Source organism: Anguilla rostrata, chromosome 11 (genome assembly GCF_018555375.3).
Source record: "Anguilla rostrata isolate EN2019 chromosome 11, ASM1855537v3, whole genome shotgun sequence".
Taxonomy (NCBI): domain Eukaryota; kingdom Metazoa; phylum Chordata; class Actinopteri; order Anguilliformes; family Anguillidae; genus Anguilla; species Anguilla rostrata.
Window position 1 is genome coordinate 4,072,049 of NC_057943.1, and position 21,921 is coordinate 4,093,969.

Sequence of the window (21,921 nt, forward strand, 5' to 3'; positions counted from 1 at the left end):
TATGCATTACTTTATTAAAAAAATACATGTCTCCCCTCGGCAGTCGTCAGTGTCCGATAGTGGTCTGACCCAAATTCCATTCAAGAAACTAAGGCTGTACCATTGAATATGCAGGCACGGGGGGATAGAAAGGTCAGGTAACGACAACGCTGTCTGCTGCTGGTGAACTTTGCCGATCAGGAGCCGGAGCGTCAGGGATTATTCCTTCACTCAGCAGATGCCGTGGGGGTGCCCGTGATCTTACTTGCCAGTATGCGAGGAAAACGTAAATAAATAAAATTCAGATGTGTCGATAAAGCAATGAATGAAAGCAATAAATGTTTTCCTACGCCGTTATCACGCTCTATAATTGCACAATATTTTAATTGATGCTTACTTTCAACGCTTTGTTTCTTAATGAAGTAAATTTTGCATGTGCCCTGTTAACTAAACTGCACAGAAATATTGATCTTAAAATATGATGAGAGTCATGCATGTGCCAGTACTTTTGCCGTCAGTTAACCTTTGAATCGAATTGGCTTGCTTTTGTATTTACAGTCAGTGCATCCATTTCACACATTTTGAAAATACAGTATTGATTTACAACTGCCAGCAAGGCACGGATAAGAATAACAGTATTTGTTGTTTTAAAAATAAATGACATGTTTAGTTCTCCTTTCAGAGCTAGGCCATTGGCAGCTGGAAAGATCACACTTCCAATATGGCTTTTCTTTATTTCTTTATTTCTATCACCCAGAAAAGTGGTAGAACATTTCAGGAATTAGAGCTACAATTCGCTAGGCAATTCCATCGTAAAAACAAAAGACAAACAAAAAAATAACATCTGAATGATATTAAAAACATAAATTCATTGGAAAATTCAACAAGAAAGCAATCTGTATTGCAGTGGGTAGCACTGTCGCCTTACAGCAAGAAGGTTGTGGGTTCGAATCTTGGCATGGAACTTTCTGTGTGGAGTTTGCATGTTCTCCCTGTGTCCACATGGGTTTCTGGGTACTCTGGTTTCCTCCTACAGTTCAAATACATGCAGGTAGGTTAATTGGTGACTCTAAATTGCCCATGGATATGAGTGTGTGAGTGAATGGTGTATGTGCCCTGCGATAGATTGACGACCTGGCAAATCCTCTACCCTGTGACCCTGCCCAGGATAAGCGGGCACAGATAGTGAATGGATGGATGAATGGAAGTCATTGGAAAATTCAACTAGAAAGCAATCTTTATTATAGTGGCCACATGAAGGCAACCATCCAGAAAAGTAGAGATGCAGACTGTCAAAAAAAGAACCCAAGTGTACCTGAAATGATCAAAATTTATGGGAATGGCATTACTTTTTTGCATATCAGTAACAACTCATGGCTAGCGAACAGACCTGGGTCAAATACGTATTTGTTTTGGATTCAAATACTTTTCTGTGCTCTATTGATCTTGCCTGGCGTAATTGAGCCTGCCAAATATGACCAAAAGACAGGGTTTGCACTTTTTGAGAGTATTTAATTGGTTCCAATACACCCGACAAGATCAGTAAAGCGTAGAAAAGTATTTTAATCCAAAACAAATACATATTTGAACCAGGTCTGCTAGCGAAGGACTACAAAATTGAGGTTTGATTGATTACTCTGATTTGTCTTCAAATATTTCCAAATGCTGCCATCCATCCCTTATTGAACTGGAACACATTGTAAAATATACTGAAATAAATATACTATCTGTGTATCGCAACACTTCATAATATATTGGTAAATATACAAATTATTGCCACTCTAAGATATAGCAATATATTACACTTACACACACACACACAGATGCACACACAAATGCACACACACACACACACACACACACACACGCGCACATAAGGGGCCAAACACCAAGGGTACGCACAGACCCCTATTGTTTTTGCTGGTATTATTATTATTAAGGGGCCAAGCAGGTCAGCAGATATACCCTCACACCAAAGTTCCTATGGATGGTATTTGGACTAGGTCTGCAGTCCATGAGAAAGTACCCCCAATGTGCTATGGCTCAGCCTTTGGGCTTGGCCCCCCGACATCACTGCTTGCAGCTATGTTTATCATTGTATTTACCACATAGGTCCACATATTTATAACATATTGTGGTGATGTCTTCGGAATTAACTTTGAACCACAAGTAGAAAAATATGTGATTCAGGTGAGTTCGCTCTACATTAAAAAAAAAAACCTTTCAAGGGTTAAGGTCATAAATATATGATTGGAATGTACATAACTGAACATTCTAATGCTGACGTAACAATCACTGCTGGTGATTGAAAGATATTTGAGTTCTAGAACACTGACTTTGAAACAAAACATTCCAAAAGGGTCAACAGACACCCTTTACTCCATGCTGGATTCATATTCTTATTCAAGACAATTCAATTTTATTTGTATAGCGCTTTTTTTTTTTTTTTTTACAGAGAGGCACTATCACAAAGGCACTTTACAGAGTAGCAAGGCAAATGCATGTTACCTATGTTCAGTGATGTTTCTGTATCACTGATACCAGACTCCAAGAGGTAGGTCTGCTACACACTGCCAAATTCAGAGGAGAAAAGGAAACCTGGATTCCCCCCCCCCACCCAAATCCTGAAGTACTGGAGCTGTACATGGCATGGCTGTGGACCTCCAGGATGACTCATGACTCTGGCACGTCCTTTTACTCCCAGCTGCCAGACCCCACAGCAGGGCCCGCTCTCCACTATCAGGCACCCTGGGTAAAAAACCGGTCTCTGGAGGATCCCCTCCCTGAGATATATCCCACCAGGGCACTGGGGGGTTGCGATTGCAGCGGGGGGGGGGGGGGTTGGTGAGGGAGGAAGGGGAGGGGTGGAGGTTACAGGGCGGAAAGTGTAGCACAGTGGGTAAGGAGCTGAACTTGTAACTGAGGTCATAGGTTCGATTCCTGGGTAGGACACTGCCGTTTGCACCCTTGAGCAACGTAGTTAACCTGCATTGCTTCAGTACATATCCAGCTGTATAAAATGGATGCAATGTAAAAAAATTTAAAAAAAAAGAATTTGTAGCGTTGATTCTGGATAAGGTCACGTTTTCCTGGATGAGTCAAATTAGACGGAAATGGGCATCTGAAGCTAGAGGGTCCAAGATTTACGTCTTCGCCCCTTTGTACTGTAAATGTTCAATTCAGTTAGAATATGAGCTCAAGTATACATTTTAGTGAAAGTGTTAGTTTAAATTTAGTTCCTCATGATTTTAGAATAGTAGTTTTAACATTGTTTAAAAACTTCCCACTTTACACAGAATAATTAACAGGCAATTATTCTCAAAATAGTGGACTTAATGACTCCAAAATCCTACAAAAAAATCAACACATGAAGTAATTATCCTAAGAAAATGAAAAAAATATATTTTCTTGTGTGTTAATGTGAATATTTTAACTGGCTTACATTCGCTAAAAATGTGATATTCCACAAATCATCATTTCATCAACACATGAAATGATTATCCTAAGAAAATGAAAGAAAGATTTTTTAAATATATTTTCTTGTGTGTTAATGTGAATATTTTAACTGGCTCACATTCGCATTAACTAAATTCTTGCCTTCAGAAACTTGAGTTCAGCATGCCCATTGAACCCTCACTTATGAGATCATCAAAAAACACGAAATACCCTTTGTGACCACAAGTGGCCGCTGTTTAATAAACTTACAAATGACTAAGCGGAGCTTCTAAAATTTTACCCTGGGCCCTTGCTGCACGTGCGAACGGTGATTGCATTTCCCCAAGTGTAAGACATTATTTAGTGTTCTGAATTATGCTCTTAATTGTAATTTCTCCTCTAAGGCTATGAATAATGACTTTCCAGTATTCACTCAAGAACGGCTGATCAGTCAGTTAATTTCTCAGAAAGCACATTTCTTTTATTTTCTGCAACATGCACAGTGGCAAAATAACTTCTTTTAGAAAAAAAAAATTACATAACATTCAATATGTTTTTGGAATTATAAGAGCTAAAATGCTAAAATAACAAATCATAAAATTTAGCAGGTAGCAGGAAATGTCCAGAGACAAATGAAATGCCAGCGTGTAATACCTGCATGCTGTTAAAATTACAGATAAAAACAGAATGTTTTCACTAATTTAAATTAATCAAAAGGATGATTGGAAAGAAAATCAACAATCATTCAGACGCTCCAGGTACAGATAAGTAATTATGGGGGGGGGGGGGGGGTTTAAGTTCCCTTGTCAAATTTCCGTTTCACAAGAGTTTGCTATGATATTCACAGTAGACTGTGTCTGACTACACTCGCATCCCAAGAATCCAAAGAAACTTTTCCATGGCCTTGATTTTTTTCACTTGCAAGTTCATGTTCAAAGTAGCCCAATTCTGTCTTGCAGCCTTGTTAAGTACGATATGTTCAAACACAAACCGTTTGCTTCCAGTTTGTTTGTTTGTAGCAGATCTTGAGCTGTATTGTACTCAGTGAATACTAAAATATTTTACAGAAATATATAAATAGTCGCTTGCACAGTAAGTAAGTGGCCCTTGAGAGTGTTTTAATACAACTCCTTCCCCTGCTTGTTCCCTTTGGAAGCAAGGCAAACACAATCACTTGAACTTCAAGTAAACTCAGCTTTATACAGTAGATCCCTGCTGCTTAAAATCACAGTTAAGAGCTGCTAAATATTTTTATATGTTATTCTTTCCCCGCAGTTAGGAGCAAAACACAAGCCTATAAACACGAGCCTCTCCCATTACAGCAATGTGCTCTTAATTTGATTGGGTATACACCAGGGCAGCGTGGTGGTGCAGTGGGTAGCACTGTTGCCTCAGAGAAGGTCCTGGGTTTGAATCCCGGCCTGGGCCTTTCTGCGTGGAGTTTGCATGTTCTCTCCGTGTCCCCTGGGTACTCCGGTTTCCTCCCACAGCCCATGCTGGTAGGCTAATTGTTGGAGTGTCTAAATTGCCCAAAGGTACGAGTGTGTGAGTGAATGGTGTGTGTGCCCTGCGATAGATTGGTGGCCTGTCCAGGGTATATTCATGCCTCTTGCCCAGTGCATGTTGGGATAGGCCCCAGCACTCCCCCCCCCGCCCACGACTCTGCCAGAAAAAAATGGGTATTGATGGTGGATGGACACACATGACCACACACCCTCCCAAAGAGATGAGTGTGTGAGTGTGCCCTGAGATAGACTGGCAACTGGCAACCTGTCCAGGGTGCATTCCGTGGGTATAGATAATGGATGGATGGATACACTAGGCCACACACCCTCCCAAAGTTCTGCAGCCAACTCCCCCCGTCTTCCCATCCACTCCATGGCAACAAAATACTCTTTCCCAAATGGCTACTGAGACCAGGGTTCGATTTGGGGACTCTGGCTTTTGGGGGCTGGGGTGAGGAGGCGTGAGGGGTGGGGGGTGGCATCATGAGAATGCAGACAGGGGGGTTCTTGAGATTGCGATTGCAGACAGAGGTGGTGTGGTGTGGGGGGAGGGGGGTCTGTGAAATTGTGCACTGGGGACAGAGAAATTGTGATTGCGGACTGAGGTGGTGGGGCCTGGGTTTTACAATTTACAGATTACAACCTCTCGGTGGGGGGGGGGGGATCTTCCTCTGGCTCTCCCAGACCTTGGGGTGTGTATCACTGCAATAATGAGAAGCACCACTTTTCTTTCTTTCTCTCTCTCTCTCTCTCTCTCTCTTACATTTATTTACAGTTATCAGCACTGTGCTGCTATTTTCAGACTGTATGGTTCAGTGTCTGGTCCATAATCCAGGAACAAATTCCTCCTGCATGGCTGCACTTTCGATTCTCCCAGTGTCATGCTTTCCGTATGGCCATCCTCATCTGTCTGTAACCCAACCTCTCTGTCCTCCCCCATCTGAATAACTACAAAAACAGAGGAGTGTAAAACTATCCAAAAAATAAAAACAAACAAACAAATAAATAAATAAACAAATGCAGATTCCTAGATCCTGTTGGAAGAGGAAAGATTCCAATAACAACCACACACACAGTAATTGTACACTGTAGCTTGACTGCAAATCTGGGTAAAAACTAGACGGAGAGACGGGCGGTCTGTGCTCTGAAAGGGCACAGGTTCCCTCAGAGGGGTGTTACCTCAGAGTCTGCATCTCGGTGCGCCTGTTTGACGTGGATTATGGGTGGCAGGTACCGGGAGCGACATTCACTATGCAGAGCTCCTCAGCTTCAGCCTGCCTGGACAGGGTCCCATGACAGAGAGCCACGCCAGCCTGCAGAGTTCAATCATTTAAAGCAAGGCTAGGACTGGCTCTGTTTGGCACGTCGCAATTAAACATTAACAGACGTCCAACACAGTCCGGTTAGCCACACTTTGAACTGTAGGGCAATGACAGCAACAACGTTTTTTTTTTTTTAAAAGGTGCTCCCGTTTGTGGTTTTCCTAGTGCTGTCTTTATAATCTTTATGTGGTCATGCGTGGGGGAGAGAGAGAGAGAGAGGGAGGGAGGGAGGAGAGGGAGAGAGAGAGAGAGAGAGAGATATTTTGATTTTTAAACCAGGACTTCAATAAAAATTAAAAAAAAAACAGACCAAACAACAAAAAACAAACCCATGCACCCAGCACAGGCAGAGTGAGAGAGAGGGAGGGGGAGAGAGAGAGAGAGATAGAGAGAGAGAGAGAGAGAGAGAGAGAGAGAGAGAGAAGCGGGGGATTATTGCAGAATTGGCTAAAGAGGGATTATGAACGCAGCCCCATTGGCTGGAGCTCCTGGCTTCCATTCTCTTCGCCCCTGTGTAAGTATGCGTGTGTGTCAGCGTCTGCATGGACATATATCTGAGCCTGACATTCCAGTTTCACCTACAGCCACACATTCCTTTCAGTTCACATCAAAGCAGCAGGGAGAGAGAGAGAAAGGGAGGGAGGGAGAGGGAGAGAGGCAGCGAGAGAGAGAGAGGGAGGGAGCGAGAGAGAGAGTGTGTGAGAGAGACAGAAAGGCAGAGAGAGCGCACACATGTACATGAGAGAGCAGGAATTGGTTTGAGAATGTGTGCATGTGCTTGTGTGTGAAATAGAGAGAGGGAGGGAGAAAGACAGAGAGAGCGAGAGCGAGAGCGAGCGAGCGAGCGAGAGAGAGAGAGAGAGTCTGCGCGTTCTCGTGTAAGGGGAGCAAGGAAAAGAAGAATTTCACCGCGGAGCTTGACTACAGCCGCAATCAGAAAGTAAGGTAGGCTATTTTATGGTTAATGCTCTGCATATCCGGTTTCACAATACATGTTTTGTTCGCCCTGTAACGTCGTTTGCTGAATGCAATGGTCATATAGTGCAGACTTTGTGTGTTCTGTTTTCTTTGTTGGGTTCAGTTCAAAATACTTACCAATAAAAACTAGTCTTGAAAGATTTGTCATGCGTAGCCGACTATGCATAGCCCGTTAGTTAGTTTCACGGCTCGAACTTGGTTATTTTACCGGATCCTTTTTTCTCCATTTATGCATGTTCTCAGTTAACGCAAAGGGGGAACCAAAACCAGTTAAACAAGCATTTTTGCTCAAATGCTTGATGATGTGTTTATATTAAAGTTTTTCAACGAGTTCAACACATTCTACGGTTAATTATTATGAGTTAACTACAGAAAAATCTAAAAAAAAAAAAAAAAAACTAAATATAAAACATTAAACATTTTCCATGAGTTTTTGTTTTAAGCTGAAGCGGAAAGCAGTAAATAAAATATATAAATAGTTTTGATTTCAGAAAGACCGGAATTGTATGGTACCGCGATGCACTCATTTGACTCTGCCGTCAAAATTCATTCTTTAATATTTCCCTCGTGGACCAGAACGCTCCCCCGACATTCTGAGAGATCAATAATACCCCGCTTTATGACTGCAAGCGCGCACGCGGTAAACGGGAGAGCTTCATACCGTTCGCTGCCTGTCAGCGGAAGCTTTTATCTTCCCTTTGTTATTGGATTTTACTGCCCTCTGTAGAGAGATTGCATCTTTAATTAAACCCCACCGTGGCATCGAGCAGATACCGCTGTTTCAATAGGCCTGCCTGTTCAGCTCCTCTCCGCGCGGCACGGACAGCGCCGGGAGTCACTCCGTTGTCTCGCGGCCAGTCCGCAGACCCGGATTCTTTAACTGTCGTACAAAAAAGTGCTGAAGCTGCGGCTAAGCCAATCTGTGCGTAATAGACGCAGCTGTTGGGGATTAACGAGGCCTTCGCGGCCAGGCAGCGATGAAGCAGACTTTTCATATTTTTTTTAAATGTATGCAACGTATTAGCAAATAAAGAGGGATTAATAATATGCTAGACATTCAGGACGTGTTTTAGGTATTAAGACCGGTGCAGAAAACATCTTAGCACACGCAAAACTAATAACACAGCCAATGATTGGCGCAAAACAAATACCATGGCCGATTATTGGTCACGTTATTTGTTTTAGTTTTTTTTGTGCGATAAAAAGGTTTTTCACGTGCTAAAGGTCTTTATAAATCAGGACATCAATGTTGTAATGGTGATATGTCACGGGACCTGTGGAGAACAACACATTCTTGGTAGCTGAAGCCAATATCGCCGTTCAAATGTAGAGAATATCACCGGACCCCTTTGGACATGTTCACTGAGGGCTGCCAGGGTGGAATCACTCCTCGGAAATTAAATTTCCCAGAAGAGAATTTGCATCAGGTCTGCATCCAAAAGACTATTTGCATGGTTTAGGTTATACATACCAGGCCATGCCAGGGTAGGCAGCTGCTGTAAGATTCTCGGAGAGGGTCACAGTAGGTCACTTGGGGCTTTAAAGGATCATCAGGGAAAGTGTTTCACAGCGTGTGGTATTATTCAGAGAGAGGTAAAGGACTCCGTACACCACAAAAATACTGCTGAAATAAAACGGTCCCATTACATTAGATTACAGGCATTTAGCAGACGCTCTTATCCAGAGCGACTTACACAACTTTTTTACATAGCATCGGGTCCCCCGATGAAGAATGCTTCCTTTGAACATTTTTTATTTATTTATTTTTTTGCGAAATGCGCATTTCGGCGACAGGGAGCGCAGTCTAAGAACGTCCGCCACGGAGGGCCGAGAGTAAGCAGGTTTTCCAATTCCAACCAATCGCTACACCTGCTGATTTCACCGATTAGTTCCCTCGTCTCTGATTGAAGGTGCGCTTATCAGCGAAATCAGCAGGTGAAGTAACGGTCGGAAACGAAAGCTGCGTAGCCTACCCTCGACCATCCGTGGCACGTGATGTCGGTTCACCGCCGGGTATAAGCAGCCGTGCCCTGTAATGCTCTAATAACCTGGGGCTCCCTGTTCATAGACCATTCTCCCGCTGGCTGCGTCACGGGGAGGTCATGCATGACTGACCGTCATACTGACCAGAGAAACACGTCTGGGTCTGCTCGCGCTATTTCCGCATTCTGCGAGAGTGACTCCACTGGTTAATCGAGTTCCCGTGATCTGTCTGTACTAGTTCCGCGGTCCCGGGGGCTGGGTGGATTGCCGGATTAAAAGTCAGCTGGCTGCAGGCATCTGGGAGGGTGTACCCTGCCAAATTCAGAGGACGTTGCAACGGTGTGGGACAGGCCAAGATTTATGATTTTGCATTCCTAACTGTGAGTTTATAAAAGGGTGACAAGCAAGGAAGGAAGAACGTGTTACGGCCATGGGGGACAGATCACCAGTTATGGCCGGGTATTCAAAACTGGGGAGAGGAAAAAGTTGAATCGAATTTTTGTTTAAAAATGATAGGATAATGAGAAAATAGCTGAATGTGTATTAGAATGGATTTATGCACACTGTGGCGTGTAGCAGGCAAGTTGATTTGTGCTACTGTGTTGTTATATCCAGCAATCTTTTCACTAGACCACAAGGCCTGGGGTTGGCAACTCAACAAAACCAGAGCATGATTATAGTCCTTGGATTCTGCGCATAGTTATTTGACAAGGAAATTGAACAGATTCACTCCTAGGACAAAGGAGCCTGTGAACAAAAATGTCCCAACAGCAAAGCTTACTCCAGTCCTCCGACAGCAGCGTATTTGAACCCTACAACTCTCTCACCTTCTCCCCGGCAGCCAGACGGTTACTAAGGGCATCTGTTTAAGAGTAGCCACTGGTTGTCACATGGTTGTTAACGCTGGGCCCGTGGCCACAGCTAACTCAAGGACAGGAAACGGCTGAAACACCGTTTCCCCTTGCCCACGTCTTTCTTTCCGTTACAAAGAAGAAGAAGAAGAAGAAAAAAACTGCAATTGGCTGCACTCCCTATTCAGAGATCAAGTGCTGTTTGACTCTGGTGTTTTGTTTACCCTTTTTTTTTAAAATCCCTCCGTTTTACCACCAACAACAAAAAAAAGCAGTTGGCCTCTTCCGCGGGAGTTTATTTGTTGTCACACAAAAGTTGCTATGGTTCACTAAAACCTGGCCCATCCAGTAATGGGGGGGGGGGGGGGGGGGGGGGGGGGGGGGTTGAGTAAAGAAGAGGGAGGGGGGAAGGGGGGGGTTGAGAAATGAAGGAAGAGAGCGAAAACAGGGATGAGTACAGAGAAAGACAAAACTGAGGCACAGTGGCTGGAACGTTTTTTTGAGTGTTTCATTAGCTGGGTTTTAAATACGCATCTCATTACAATGGACAAAAGATGAAACGGGGGGGAGAGAAGAAAGGTAGCGGATGGCAACAGCCTACCCCGAAAAAAAAAGGTTTTAATTAATGGGAATAATGGCAATGGTGTGCCATGAAACCGTTTCATACTGTACATTAAAATCCGGTTTAGCACTTTTTTCGTTATCTCTCATCAAAAAAATGTATTTCATTAATCATTGCCGTGTGGGTGGAACTATCATGGGATTGTCAGTTTCCATAGCGATCGCACGATATTCATTATAATCCTGATTTTAAAAAACCATAAATATATATATTTGTCAAAACAAAGGTCAATAAGTTGACTTCACTTGACAGTATGTTCCTCTTAATTAGTTCACCTTCACTGTATCTCCATTGCCTAACCAAAAAAATGTTCCTTCGTTCTTATGAAACTGAAACAAATTCTATAAGCAATTTCTGCTAAATATCAGATAAAAGAAAAGAAGCATTTTGCATGTACAGAACAGGCTTGCAATCTGCCCACCACAATGGTGTGAAATAAATCAAGGAAACGTATCAGTTCATCCGGTTCCTTTTCCCCCATTTTGTTTTTTCCTCTCTCAAGTCCTACAGTACACGTTTCCAAGAGGAACATTTTGGCCATGGTTGAACTACAGTTACCACAGTGATCATGATAGCTACCTGAAAATATTCTGAGGCCAATGGCCATGGCATGTTGACACAGTACAGGTTTACATAGTTTAATTTAGACCTTGTTTGAACCCTCTCCTCTCCACCCCCCTCTCATGGACTATCAGTACAATGTTCTAACACAGCGGTGCCCAATCATGTTGCCATTCGCTGCTGAGGGTATGCAGGTTTTCATTCCAACCAATCAGCACACCTGCTGATTTCACTCATTAGCATACCTCCAACCAGAGTGGCAGGAGCCAATCTGTCAAATCACTAACGGGCGAAGTGATGAGATTAAAAACCCCACTGACTACACTTGGGCCTCGGGTGGCACGTGATTGGACGCCGCCGTTCTTTGCATCACAGGCATTTAGCCGACACTCTTATCCAGAGCGGCTTACACAACGTTTACACTGCATCCGTTTATACAGCTGGATAGAATGCATACTGAAGCAATGCAGGTTGAGAGCCTTGCTCAAGGGCACAACTGCAGTGTACCCTTACCCGGGAATCGAGCCTGTGACCTTTAAGTCACAAGACCAGCACATTTATCAATCCTGTGACCTTTAGTCATAAGACCAGTACAGTTATCGATCCTGTGACCTTTAGTCATAAGACCAGTACATTTATCGATCCCGTGACCTTTAGTCATAAGACCAGTACATTTATCGATCCCGTGACCTTTAGTCATAAGACCAGTACAGTTATCGATCCCGTGACCTTTAGTCATAAGACCAGTACATTATCGATCCGGACTTAGTCATAAGACCAGTACATTTATCGATCCCGTGACCTTTAGTCATAAGACCAGTACAGTTATCGATCCTGTGACCTTTAGTCATAAGACCAGTACATTTATCGATACCCGTGACCTTTAGTCATAAGACCAGTACATTTATCGATCCTGTGACCTTTTGTCATAAAACCAGTTCCTTACCCGGTATACTACACTGCCGCCGTTCTGACTCCTCCCCCTCTCTCTCAGACGGAATGTGGCTGTACTTCCTGTCGGCGTGCGCCGGGGGCGTGGCCGTCCTGTACGTGCTGTACTCCTGGCTGATCCCGGCCGCCGTGCAGTACAGCGGGTGGTGGGCGCTCCTGTGGCACGACGTCGTCGTGGAGCGCACGCTCGACGTCCTCACGGGCTCCACGCGACCCCAGGTGACCCCTCCGCAGTCGGGATCCCACCCGTCTGAACCTGTAACCTGTAAACGTGTTATAACAGTTATCTGAGATTAACCTGTAAATGTGTTATAACAGTTATCTGAGATATCTGAGCGTGTTATAACAGTTATCTGAGATATCTGAGCGTGTTATAACAGTTATCTGAGATATCTGAGCGTGTTATAACAGTTATCTGAGATATCTGAGCGTGTTATAACAGTTATCTGAGATATCTGAGCATGTTATAACAGTTATCTGAGAATGAGCTACCGGCAGTGCTTGATCTGTTCATCAGTTAATCAGCATAAGGTGCCCGGGTGACCGCAAGGTGATCCCAGAAACTCAGAGGTCCTGCAATGCCAAATAAATAAACAAGTAAATAAATAAATAAATAAAAACCAAAGCGAGGGAAATTATTCTGGGGGGGGGTGTTGTTTAGGGGGGACTCGTGCTGGTAGAGTAGGCTGTTGTACGATTGCGGGGGCACACAATGGAAAATACTAATGTATGCACTCCCTTGCTTCAGTATTGTAAATACTTGTGCATGTGCTACCTCACTTTCGTACTGAAAACACTTGCCAATGTCTAGCTCACTTCAGTACTGTAAATATTTGTGCTTGCGACACCTCCCTGCAGTACCGTAAATACTTGTGTAAGCGCTGCCTCCCTGCAGTACCGTAAAAAGTTGAGTATGCGCTGCCTTTCTTCAGGTTCATTCACACAGTGTGAAGGTGTTGGGAGTGAAGACCTCACTGCCCCTGAACAGCCTCTCTTTTTTTGCGCCGTGCTCTCTAGCGCCTCCTGAGTGCGGTGCAGAAGAACGCCACCCGGGGAGACGCCCAGAGCGTGATCTCCGCCATCGACCACTTCTGCCGGCACAAGGAGTGGGCCATGAACGTGGGCGACGAGAAAGGTACGCTAATATCGTTTTTTTATTATTATTATTATTATCACATTTTCTAAAAAAAACGAGGATTCTCTGCTACTCAGCTTCCCCTGAGAATAGTGCAATACGGCGGGCTGATTCAGTGACCCGCTCCTCCTCCTCCTCCTGTAGCTGCCTCTTTGCTGGAAGATGGCCTTCGGTCTTGTCATCCCGCTCTGTGCCGAATGTGAAGTGAAGGAACGGCGTGTGCTAGGCCAATAAAACCACTGCATGAGTGCACAGCATGAGAGAGAGAGAGAGAGAGAGAGAGAGAGAGAGAGAGGAGAGAGAGAGAGAGAGAGAGAGAGAGAGAGAGAGAGGAGAGATGAAGATGAAGAGATGGATGGATGGATGGAGAAGAGTTGGATACATTAAGACGGGCAGAAAAATCAAACTGTTCAAATGCGGGTGAAAAAAAAATTATATGATGCCAGCCAGGCTTAAAGGCACCCGAAGGACACCCATCATAAGTTTAAAGGGAGGGGGGGGGGGTAGGGGGGTGGGAGAATTGTGATTGCGGACTGGGAGGGGGGTGGAGAGGGGGTTGACAGTGTGATCGCAGACTTGGCGAGAGGGGTGGGCTGACAGTCCAGTCACAGACTGGGGGAGGGGTTTGGGGGTGAGCTGAGAGTCCGATCGCAGACCTCCGACAGGACCCCCCCCCCGTCAAAAACCCCAGGCTCTCAGTGTTAACAGCCCCCGCGGTGTTCCCCTAGGCCCCATCCTGGACGGCGTGGTGAGCGAGGCGAACCCCGGCTCGGCCCTGGAGCTGGGCACGTACTGCGGCTACTCCACCGTGCGCATCGCCCGCCTGCTGCCACCGGGGGCGCTGCTGATCACGCTGGAGTTCAACCCGGCGTACGCCGCCGTGGCCAGGCAGGTCATCGCCTGGGCGGGGCTGCAGGACAAGGTGAGGAGGACCTGGGGGGTACACGGGATTTTCGGGGGGGGCTCATTCCAATCGCTTATTTTACCCATCCTCGTCTCCTCGAGGTCCGCCATTTTTAAGGACGTTCCAACCCGTTAAATGCTCCTTGGAAGGAGGAGCTAGGAGCTAGACAGATAAAACATGATTTGGAAGCAATGTGGGGTGATGAGACGCCACTGCCAAAACAGGATGTTCTGCCAAGTTTCACTGGTATAGAGAACTCCCCGTGTGTTTTAAGCAGAGTAACACATGGGTGTATTTGGCATCGTGGATCCTGTAGAGAATTCCCAGTGTGTTTTAAGTTGAATAACACAGGGATGTGTTTGGTACCGCAGATCCTGTAGTGAACTCCCCGTGTGTTCTAAGCAGAGTAAAGCACGGATGTGTTTGGTACCGCAGATCCTGTAGTGAACTCCCCGTGTGATCTAAGCAGAGTAAAGCACGGATGTGTTTGGTACCGCAGATCCTGTAGTGAACTGCCCGTGTGTTCTAAGCAGAGTAAAGCACGGATGTGTTTGGTACCGCACCGATTCTGACATGCCGTTGACGCTGTCGATGCGTTGCCAGGTTCGGCTGGTCGAAGGGCCTTCCGGAGACCTGATCCCCCAGATGAAGGAGCTCTTCGGCGTCCAGACTTTCGACTTCGTTTTCCTGGACCACTGGAAAGACCGCTACCTGCCCGACGCCAAGCTGCTCGAGGTACGCAGCGGCACAGCGCATCCACAGCCGCCGCACAGTCGCTGCCTCAGGGTTGCCAGGGTTACCAGGGGGTTGCCAGGGTTACTTTGGCTAGCTGGCCGGAGCGAGATTTGAGATCGCGAGCGGACGGGTGGGTGGGAGGGAAGTGTCGGTGACTGAGATCGCGAACTGGCGGTTGTGTGTGCTGTCAGCGAGATAGGCAGATAATCAACAGACGCTCTGTAACCGTTATGGACCAATCTCACTCCTGCGAGCTGATACAAAATTTGTTTAATCGCGGAGCGGCTTTCTTTTTAGTTACGGCCTTTTTGTCTGATGCGAGATGCGTTTGGGTAGCGTGAGAGCGTTAGACAGAGCCTGAAAGCATGTGACTCACGCCAGATGAGTGAAAAGTAGGCAACCCTGCTAGCTACACACGTACAATGAAGACACCGACACCATCAGTTACACAGACACACACAAGATCACCGATCTGAACTCAGCACTACCTGTCTGTCTGTCTGTCCGTCCAGGAGTGCGGCCTGCTCAGGAAAGGCTCCGTGCTGCTGGCGGACAACGTCATCTGCCCCGGGACCCCGGAGTACCTGGAGTACGTCCGAAACAGCCCCCGCTACGAGAGCCGCTACTTCCGGTCGCACCTGGAGTACACGCGGGCAGAGGACGGGCTGGAGAAGTCCGTCTTCCTGGGGTAGAGAGAGAGCGAGAGAGACATGCGGACACGTCTCGCACGTCCAAAAACCGTTTACAGGAGCGAGAAGTCGCTCTCCTGCTTCCGTTTAGCAGCAGCTTTAACTGCAGTGCTCTCGTACCCAACGCAGATATTCCTTTAAAAAAAATTTTAAGAAAAGGTGAAGCACAATTGTCACACGTCAGTTCACTCTCTTGTGTGAAGCTGGACGGGCGGCGTTTAGAACGACGCGCTGTCTGGAGACTGCTACTGAAGGACCACTGAAATGGATCAAATTGTGCAGTATGAGTACAGAAAACTTAACCAATCAGAAACCAGAAAGCCCCGAATGTGCACTATGAGTACTGAAAACTTAACCAATCAGAAACCAGAAAGCCCTGAGTGTGCAATGAGTACAGAAAACTAAACCAATCAGAAACCAGAAAGCCCTGAGTGTGCAATGAGTACAGAAAACTAAACCAATCAGAAACCAGAAAGCCCTGAATGTGCAATGAGTACAGAAAACTAAACCAATCAGAATCCAGAAAGCCACGAGGGAGCTTTTTTAATGTGAGTTACATGCAGATTTACCTTCATTACTGTGTCCCAAATAAATCCAGTATATTTTTACTGGATTTTAGGCATCCTGTACAAAGTGAGTTACAAAGAACCATCAGCTGGATTAGTTTACATTTTTACATAATACTGCACTACATACATCCCATAAAACAGTAGAGAGAATTTCAATTTGCACTTCTCATGGATAAGTGTCTGAGATTCCTTGAACCAAAAAGAGTGCCAATGTACATTTAATTTCCCTTTGTGATTGCTTTTTTATGGGGCTTTAATAAATGCTTAAATATTTAAAACATTAAACATTAAAAAGTAATAAATGTTACAATGTGTAATTACCTTTGTGTCTTGTTTTTGTTCAGCATTTTCCATTACAGTAAATCACACAGAGAACGTAAAATCAGATTCAAAAAGTTAAGCTGCATTAAGGAATGTTTACTGTTTCTACACAGAAGCATCAAGTATGAAAACCATGTTGATTACCATCTATATGGATAGGACCTTGACAGTAATTATCCATTTGTCCTCACGATCAGACTTAATTTACTCTTGTATGAAAGTGAACCCAAGTGATGTCTCATTCAAAAATAAAAAATAAAAACTCTGTTCTGAATACTGCCTAACCACATTTTGTATTCATCGCTTAGCGGACTAAGTAAGGCGCGATTTCGATAGCACAGTACGCAGTGTTTAATCAAGAGACCACAAGTGTTAGCCAAACTCAACGCAAGCTACGGACAAATGTTATAGTGTCTGTATTCAATGGAGAAGGAATACATGAACAGCAATCATTAATTTTTTGAGGTGGCGTTAAGTAAATGCTTGAATACAGAAGAGCAAACACAGAGGTAAGCGGTAAAATGGCAGTTTGAACAGCAGGGCAAAGAATAACACACAGGTAAGCGTAAAAGTGGTTGAATAGAGGCAAGAACCTAACCCACAAGGTAAGGAAATGCGTTGAATAGGCAGGGCAAGAGAACGCAAACCCCACAGAGGTAAGCGGTAAAATGGCAGTCTTGAACAGGCAGGGCAAGAGAACCCTAACCCCACACAGGTAAGCGGTGACGTCAAAAATAAACACATCGGAAGAAAAGGTGTCTTGTGGGCAGGTGGAGGTACAGGTGGCTGTTGTCCAGGCTGTGTAGTGGTGACACACAAAATAAACACAGCGAAGAAAAGGTGTCTTGTGGGCAGGTGGAGGTACAGGTGGCCGTTGTCCAGGCTGTGTAGCGGTGACACACAAAGTAAACAGGGTGGGAGAAGGTGTACAGGCCGCTGTCCAGGCCGTTCACCGGCGCTCTGGTCTGAGCACACAGAGGCTCAGTCCCTGGGCGCCGTGCTGTTGAAGATCTTGGCCAGCAGGGACACGTTGGACTGGGCCTTCTCCTGGATGAGCCGGGCCTTGTCCTGGGCCTTCTCCAGGCCCTTCCGGGAGACGGCCTGCCTGCGGAGGCGGCCCTGGCGCATCTCGTCCTCGGTGCGCCGCTGCGTGAAGTCCCAGCTCTTCTCCTCCACCGCCTCGCCCTTCCTCTGCCTCGTCTTCCTCAGCTTGTCCAGGTTGCGGCTCTTCTCCACGTTGGCCAGGTAGAAGTTGGTCTCGCGCTTGGCCTGCGAGATCTCGGTGCGCATGCGCTGCTGCCGCACCGTCTGCTCGTAGGCCAGCCGCTCGCTCAGGTGGCACCAGTGGAACCTGTGCAGGTACTGGAGAGAGAGAGAGAGAGAGGGAGAGAGGGAGGGGGAGAGAGAGAGAGGGAGAGAGAGCGGGAAACATGCGGTCAGCAAGCAGTCTCAGAATATATCATATAAATATAATAAATAAATAAATACATTTTTAAAAGTCCTTATTAAAAAAAATGGCTGCTTTTATTTATTGTATCCCTTTCGCTGTAACTTGTACCTTATTCTTTTATCTCTTCTGGAAAGGACTTGCCAGGTTTTAACTGGTTCAGTTCAAAAAAATAAAAACCCAGTGTTCCTTTTTACTGAAAGCAAGATAATGCTAAAATCAAAACAGATTTTTTAAATTTGTTGTTTAATTATTTAATTAATCTCCTCGTGTATATTCACTGCTTTACTGTCTGTGCAGAGTCTCCACTGAAAGAGTTTCCATGGAAACTCGCACGTTAAAGACGAAGAGAGCGGGCTGACCTTGATGCACCAGAGGTCGTCGCTGAAGTGGTTCCTCTTGCGGGCGCCCATGGGCGTGTTGTGCAGGCTGGCGGCCACCTTCTTGGCCACGCGCTTGTCCCTGAACTCCACCCAGCCCTCCGTGAAGCTGCGAGCCTTACTGCCCGTCTTCTTCTTCTTCCTCCTGATGGAGTGGTCTGAGAAGGAGGGAGAGAGAGAGAGGGGAGGAGGACAGAGAGAGGGAGGAGCGAGGAGAGAGGCGAACACAGAGAGAGAGAGAGGAGGTGGGAGTGGAGAGGAGAGAGAGAGAGAGGAGGGTGGGAGTGAGAGAGGGAGAGAGGAGGGAGGAGTGAGAGAGAGAGAGAGAGAGAGGAGGGTGAGAGTGAGAGAGAGAGAGGAGGGAGGTGGGAGAGAGAGTGAGAGAGAGAGAGGGAGGGTGGGAGTGAGAGAGGAAGAGAGAGAGAGGGAGGAGAGGAAGAGAGAGAGCGAGAGAGATAGAGAGAGCCATTAAAGTGTGCATTTGTGTGGTTTAAAATACCAACCGCCGATCGAAAGCAATTTCACTGAATGTGTAAATTAGGACCAACGCACAGTCTCTGAAAGAAAAGACCGAATGCAACTACACTGAAAAATAGACCAGGCAGGCTCAAGGCTGACACCAGGGTTGCTTTCGCTACGGCTCTCCTGATCTAAAATACTGTTCAGCACATTAACGGCGTAACAAGCAAAACGACAGAGTTCAAATCCCGGCCTAAGGCCGTTCTGTGTGGCATTCTCCCGCTCTTGTGTCCGTGTGGGTTTCCTGCTCCTGGTCCTCCGGTTTCCTTCCGCAATCCAGACGCCCATACAGGCCTCTAAATTGTCAGTCTAAACTGTCCTTGACGCATGAATGTGGGAGTGAATGGTGTGTGTGCCTTGTGGTGATTTGGTAACCTGAGCAGGGTGTATTCTTGCCTTGTCCCCATTGCATCCTGGGATAGGCTCCAGCCCCCACCCCCAGGACCCTGACCAGGTGAGTGGAGCGGTTTAGAAAATGGATGGATGGCTGGATGGAAGGGAGGGAGGAAGGATGGAAGGATGGATGGACGGATGGATTTTAAACCTTACCCTCAGGCTGCAGAAATATCCGCCCTATTTCTCCATAGCAACTGAGCATGTTCCGCATGTGTTTGGGCCTCAGCCTGGGCGGGATGTGCCCCAAATAGACTATCCCAGGCGCAGTCTTCTTTTTTGAGGACTTCTCCTTATCTTCATCTTTATCCTCATCTTCTCCTTGCGTTCCGTCGTTTTCTTCCTCCTCAGTCTCCACATCGCCTTCGCTCCCCGCCTCCCGGCTGTCCTCGAGCTCTTCAGTCGCACTTTCCTCCATCTCACCAGAGGTGTCAGTCACCGTGGCCCCTCCCACCTCCAGCGCGGTAGCCTCCTCTTCTGTGTCCGACATTCTGTAACGGTCCAGCACAGAAGGGGATTAATAACGTGACACCCGGACAATTTACAGAAGAAATCTGAGAAAATGAACATCCCTTCCTGGCCATGAAATTTGTTATTATTATCTGACCCATTCCTTTCCACGCGCGTCCCGTGTGTGTACTCGTGCGCATTCCTGCAACCAGCCCTATTAGTTCAGCACATCTCTTCTTATGATATAAAAGCCGCGGCGTTTGCATTTTGCAGGCCACCTATTCAGCTTGCGGACACATCGGAGTCTGAAGAGGGGTAACTTAGCAGAGAGTCGCTGGTGTAACTAACATCGCACACGGACGACCCCATCCCAGCAATGCTAGGGTAGTAACTACTACATACTGCATTGTCACAGACCAGATTCGACGAGGAGCCCCATCCATACGCTAACGTTAAAACGGAAATCCATTCACAGATCAGCCACCAGCAGCCCCAGCTGCGCAAATTATAATAACACAGGGAAACATAATAAAATGACGCCATTATCGCAGATTAGATTGACTACTTTATTTTAAAAATGAAACTTATTAGTTGAAGTAAAAATCAGTTCAACAAATCCACAGAAATTGCACTGTATCGAATATGAGTGTCCCTTAAAACAGGCAAGCCGGAAATAATGCACACGATAGACCGGCGTTACTCAACACGCGCAGCTCAATGCGACTAAGGTACTGATAATTAACTAGATAATTTCTATTTTTCGATTGTATCAACTAACCCGCGAATGTAGTTTAGTTGGAATTGTCTTACCTCGTTGAAAGGCAATACTTCGTTCTGCAATACTCTTTCTAATGCATATTTTACAAAGTATTAAAACGTGTGTTTACGAAAAGTCGTTTCAGCCATGATTGCACACGTGCACAGTGTCTACTTCTTCTACGTCCTCATTGAGGCGGATTTTAAACCCAAACTGGTTCATTACTGCCACCTACTGTGTTGGAGTGTCAAGACTAAAATTACACTAAACCCAGTTTATCCTTGTTGGCAAATTTCGTTGACCAGCTGCTGATAAGGTTCAAGTTTTCATGCATGAAACCAGAGAGATCTCGTTTGTAATTTTACATCGCAAGTACTGTTATTATCTTGTATACTTTCATTTAGCACCATACGGCCCTGAGCATTCAATGGATTAATAAAAAGAATGCGGCCTAATCCAAGGCAGTCAAAAGATGACATGGCAATAGGCTAGAAATTCTCCAGGAAAGTAGTTTTGGGTGTCCTATTTCACTCATGGAAGACTAGAGAAGAGAAGCACGTGTCCGTATAGGGAATCTATTCCGGTCAAAAGCGTGCGTGAAGAATTAACGACGCAAAAACTATACCGATTCATTAAACGAGCAGGATAACCCAACCATAGACACTAACTTAGGCCTAATTCATGAAAAACACAGTATTAATGAATGTTGACAAGTAACACTGTGTATTGTCTGATTCAAAACAATTATATATTTTAAAATCAAATTTGCGATTGAAATGCATCGTATCATTAAAATGGATGCTCAATATCTCGCCATGCCTCGCACCCATATGTATGGCAGGCTAGCTCCACCCCTGCTTATTGCCTGCATAGTGTCTGAGTATATATGGTATATGCTGTCCACGTTTCCAGGGTCACAGCGATCTGATTTATTCAGTGAGTCCACAAGTATTACCATTGCACAACACAGGGTGGAGACATTACACTGAGATATATAGCTTTCTCCCATTTCTCAAACATCAGTATGGACTAGGAGTCTTGTAGACAATAGCATTAGTAATATTACAGGATGCTGTTTTTTTTTCTTTTTTTTTTAAATATCGGAATAATTTTAGTTTCATGACAAGCAACAACGTTATCCTGGAGGGATATTCAACTGGGAATACTCGTGTATTTTCAATGGCTTTTTTTGGAATGACCACCTGAGGGCAAGTAAGGGCAAAAAAAGGAAGCAGATCCAGTGACAGGAAGTGAGGTCGATCCCACCCCTGAAACCCCGCCCCTTTCTGCAGGAGGCTGCACGGGTGCTTTAAAAAAAAAAAAAAAAATGCAGGGCCATGTGCCCATGGCATGTGTGCTGCTGCATTATTGAAGGGGATGACTCTGGTGTGCTAAGTGCTCCGCATCCCCGTCAGTGGCTCCCCCCTCCATTTAA

At 45.6% G+C, this 21,921-nt stretch overlaps 2 protein-coding genes across 5 annotated transcripts; one reads left to right on the plus strand and one right to left on the minus strand.

Moving 5' to 3' along the window:
• The first annotated feature begins 6,519 nt into the window (after window positions 1-6,519).
• comta (catechol-O-methyltransferase a) lies at window positions 6,520-16,534 on the plus strand. 4 transcript variants are annotated; one of them, XM_064300585.1, is made up of 6 exons: window positions 6,520-6,755; window positions 12,231-12,406; window positions 13,205-13,322; window positions 14,051-14,244; window positions 14,830-14,961; window positions 15,474-16,534. In XM_064300585.1, the coding sequence occupies exons 2-6, from the start codon at window positions 12,236-12,238 to the stop codon at window positions 15,651-15,653; spliced, it is 795 nt and encodes a 264-aa protein (XP_064156655.1). In that variant the 5' UTR covers window positions 6,520-6,755; window positions 12,231-12,235; the 3' UTR covers window positions 15,654-16,534. The 4 variants fall into 4 exon arrangements, with proteins under 4 accessions (XP_064156655.1, XP_064156652.1, XP_064156653.1 ...); XM_064300582.1 differs by lacking the exon at window positions 6,520-6,755 and adding an exon at window positions 6,765-7,186; XM_064300583.1 differs by lacking the exon at window positions 6,520-6,755 and adding an exon at window positions 6,765-7,185 and having other exon boundaries at window positions 12,209-12,406.
• Window positions 16,535-17,249: 715 nt separating this feature from the next.
• On the minus strand, window positions 17,250-20,695 carry abt1 (activator of basal transcription 1). The gene is made up of 4 exons (XM_064300586.1): window positions 20,540-20,695; window positions 19,436-19,770; window positions 18,350-18,525; window positions 17,250-17,902 (listed from the first exon to the last, which is right to left on the minus strand). The coding sequence occupies exons 2-4, from the start codon at window positions 19,767-19,769 to the stop codon at window positions 17,522-17,524; spliced, it is 891 nt and encodes a 296-aa protein (XP_064156656.1). The 5' UTR covers window position 19,770; window positions 20,540-20,695; the 3' UTR covers window positions 17,250-17,521.
• Window positions 20,696-21,921: the final 1,226 nt, after the last annotated feature.

Bases quoted from the DNA above. Each gene is read 5' to 3' on its own strand.
- abt1 (XM_064300586.1), bottom strand. From the start codon at position 19,769: ATGTCGGACACAGAAGAGGAGGCTACCGCGCTGGAGGTGGGAGGGGCC. The intron at 18,526-19,435 runs GTAAGGTTTAAA...CCTCCTTCTCAG, and splicing joins GATATTTCTGCAGCCTGAGG to ACCACTCCATCAGGAGGAAG. The intron at 17,903-18,349 runs GTCAGCCCGCTC...CTCTCTCTCCAG, and splicing joins ACGACCTCTGGTGCATCAAG to TACCTGCACAGGTTCCACTG.
- comta (XM_064300585.1), top strand. From the start codon at position 12,236: ATGTGGCTGTACTTCCTGTCGGCGTGCGCCGGGGGCGTGGCCGTCCTG. The intron at 13,323-14,050 runs GTACGCTAATAT...GTGTTCCCCTAG, and splicing joins GAACGTGGGCGACGAGAAAG to GCCCCATCCTGGACGGCGTG. The intron at 14,962-15,473 runs GTACGCAGCGGC...CTGTCCGTCCAG, and splicing joins CCGACGCCAAGCTGCTCGAG to GAGTGCGGCCTGCTCAGGAA.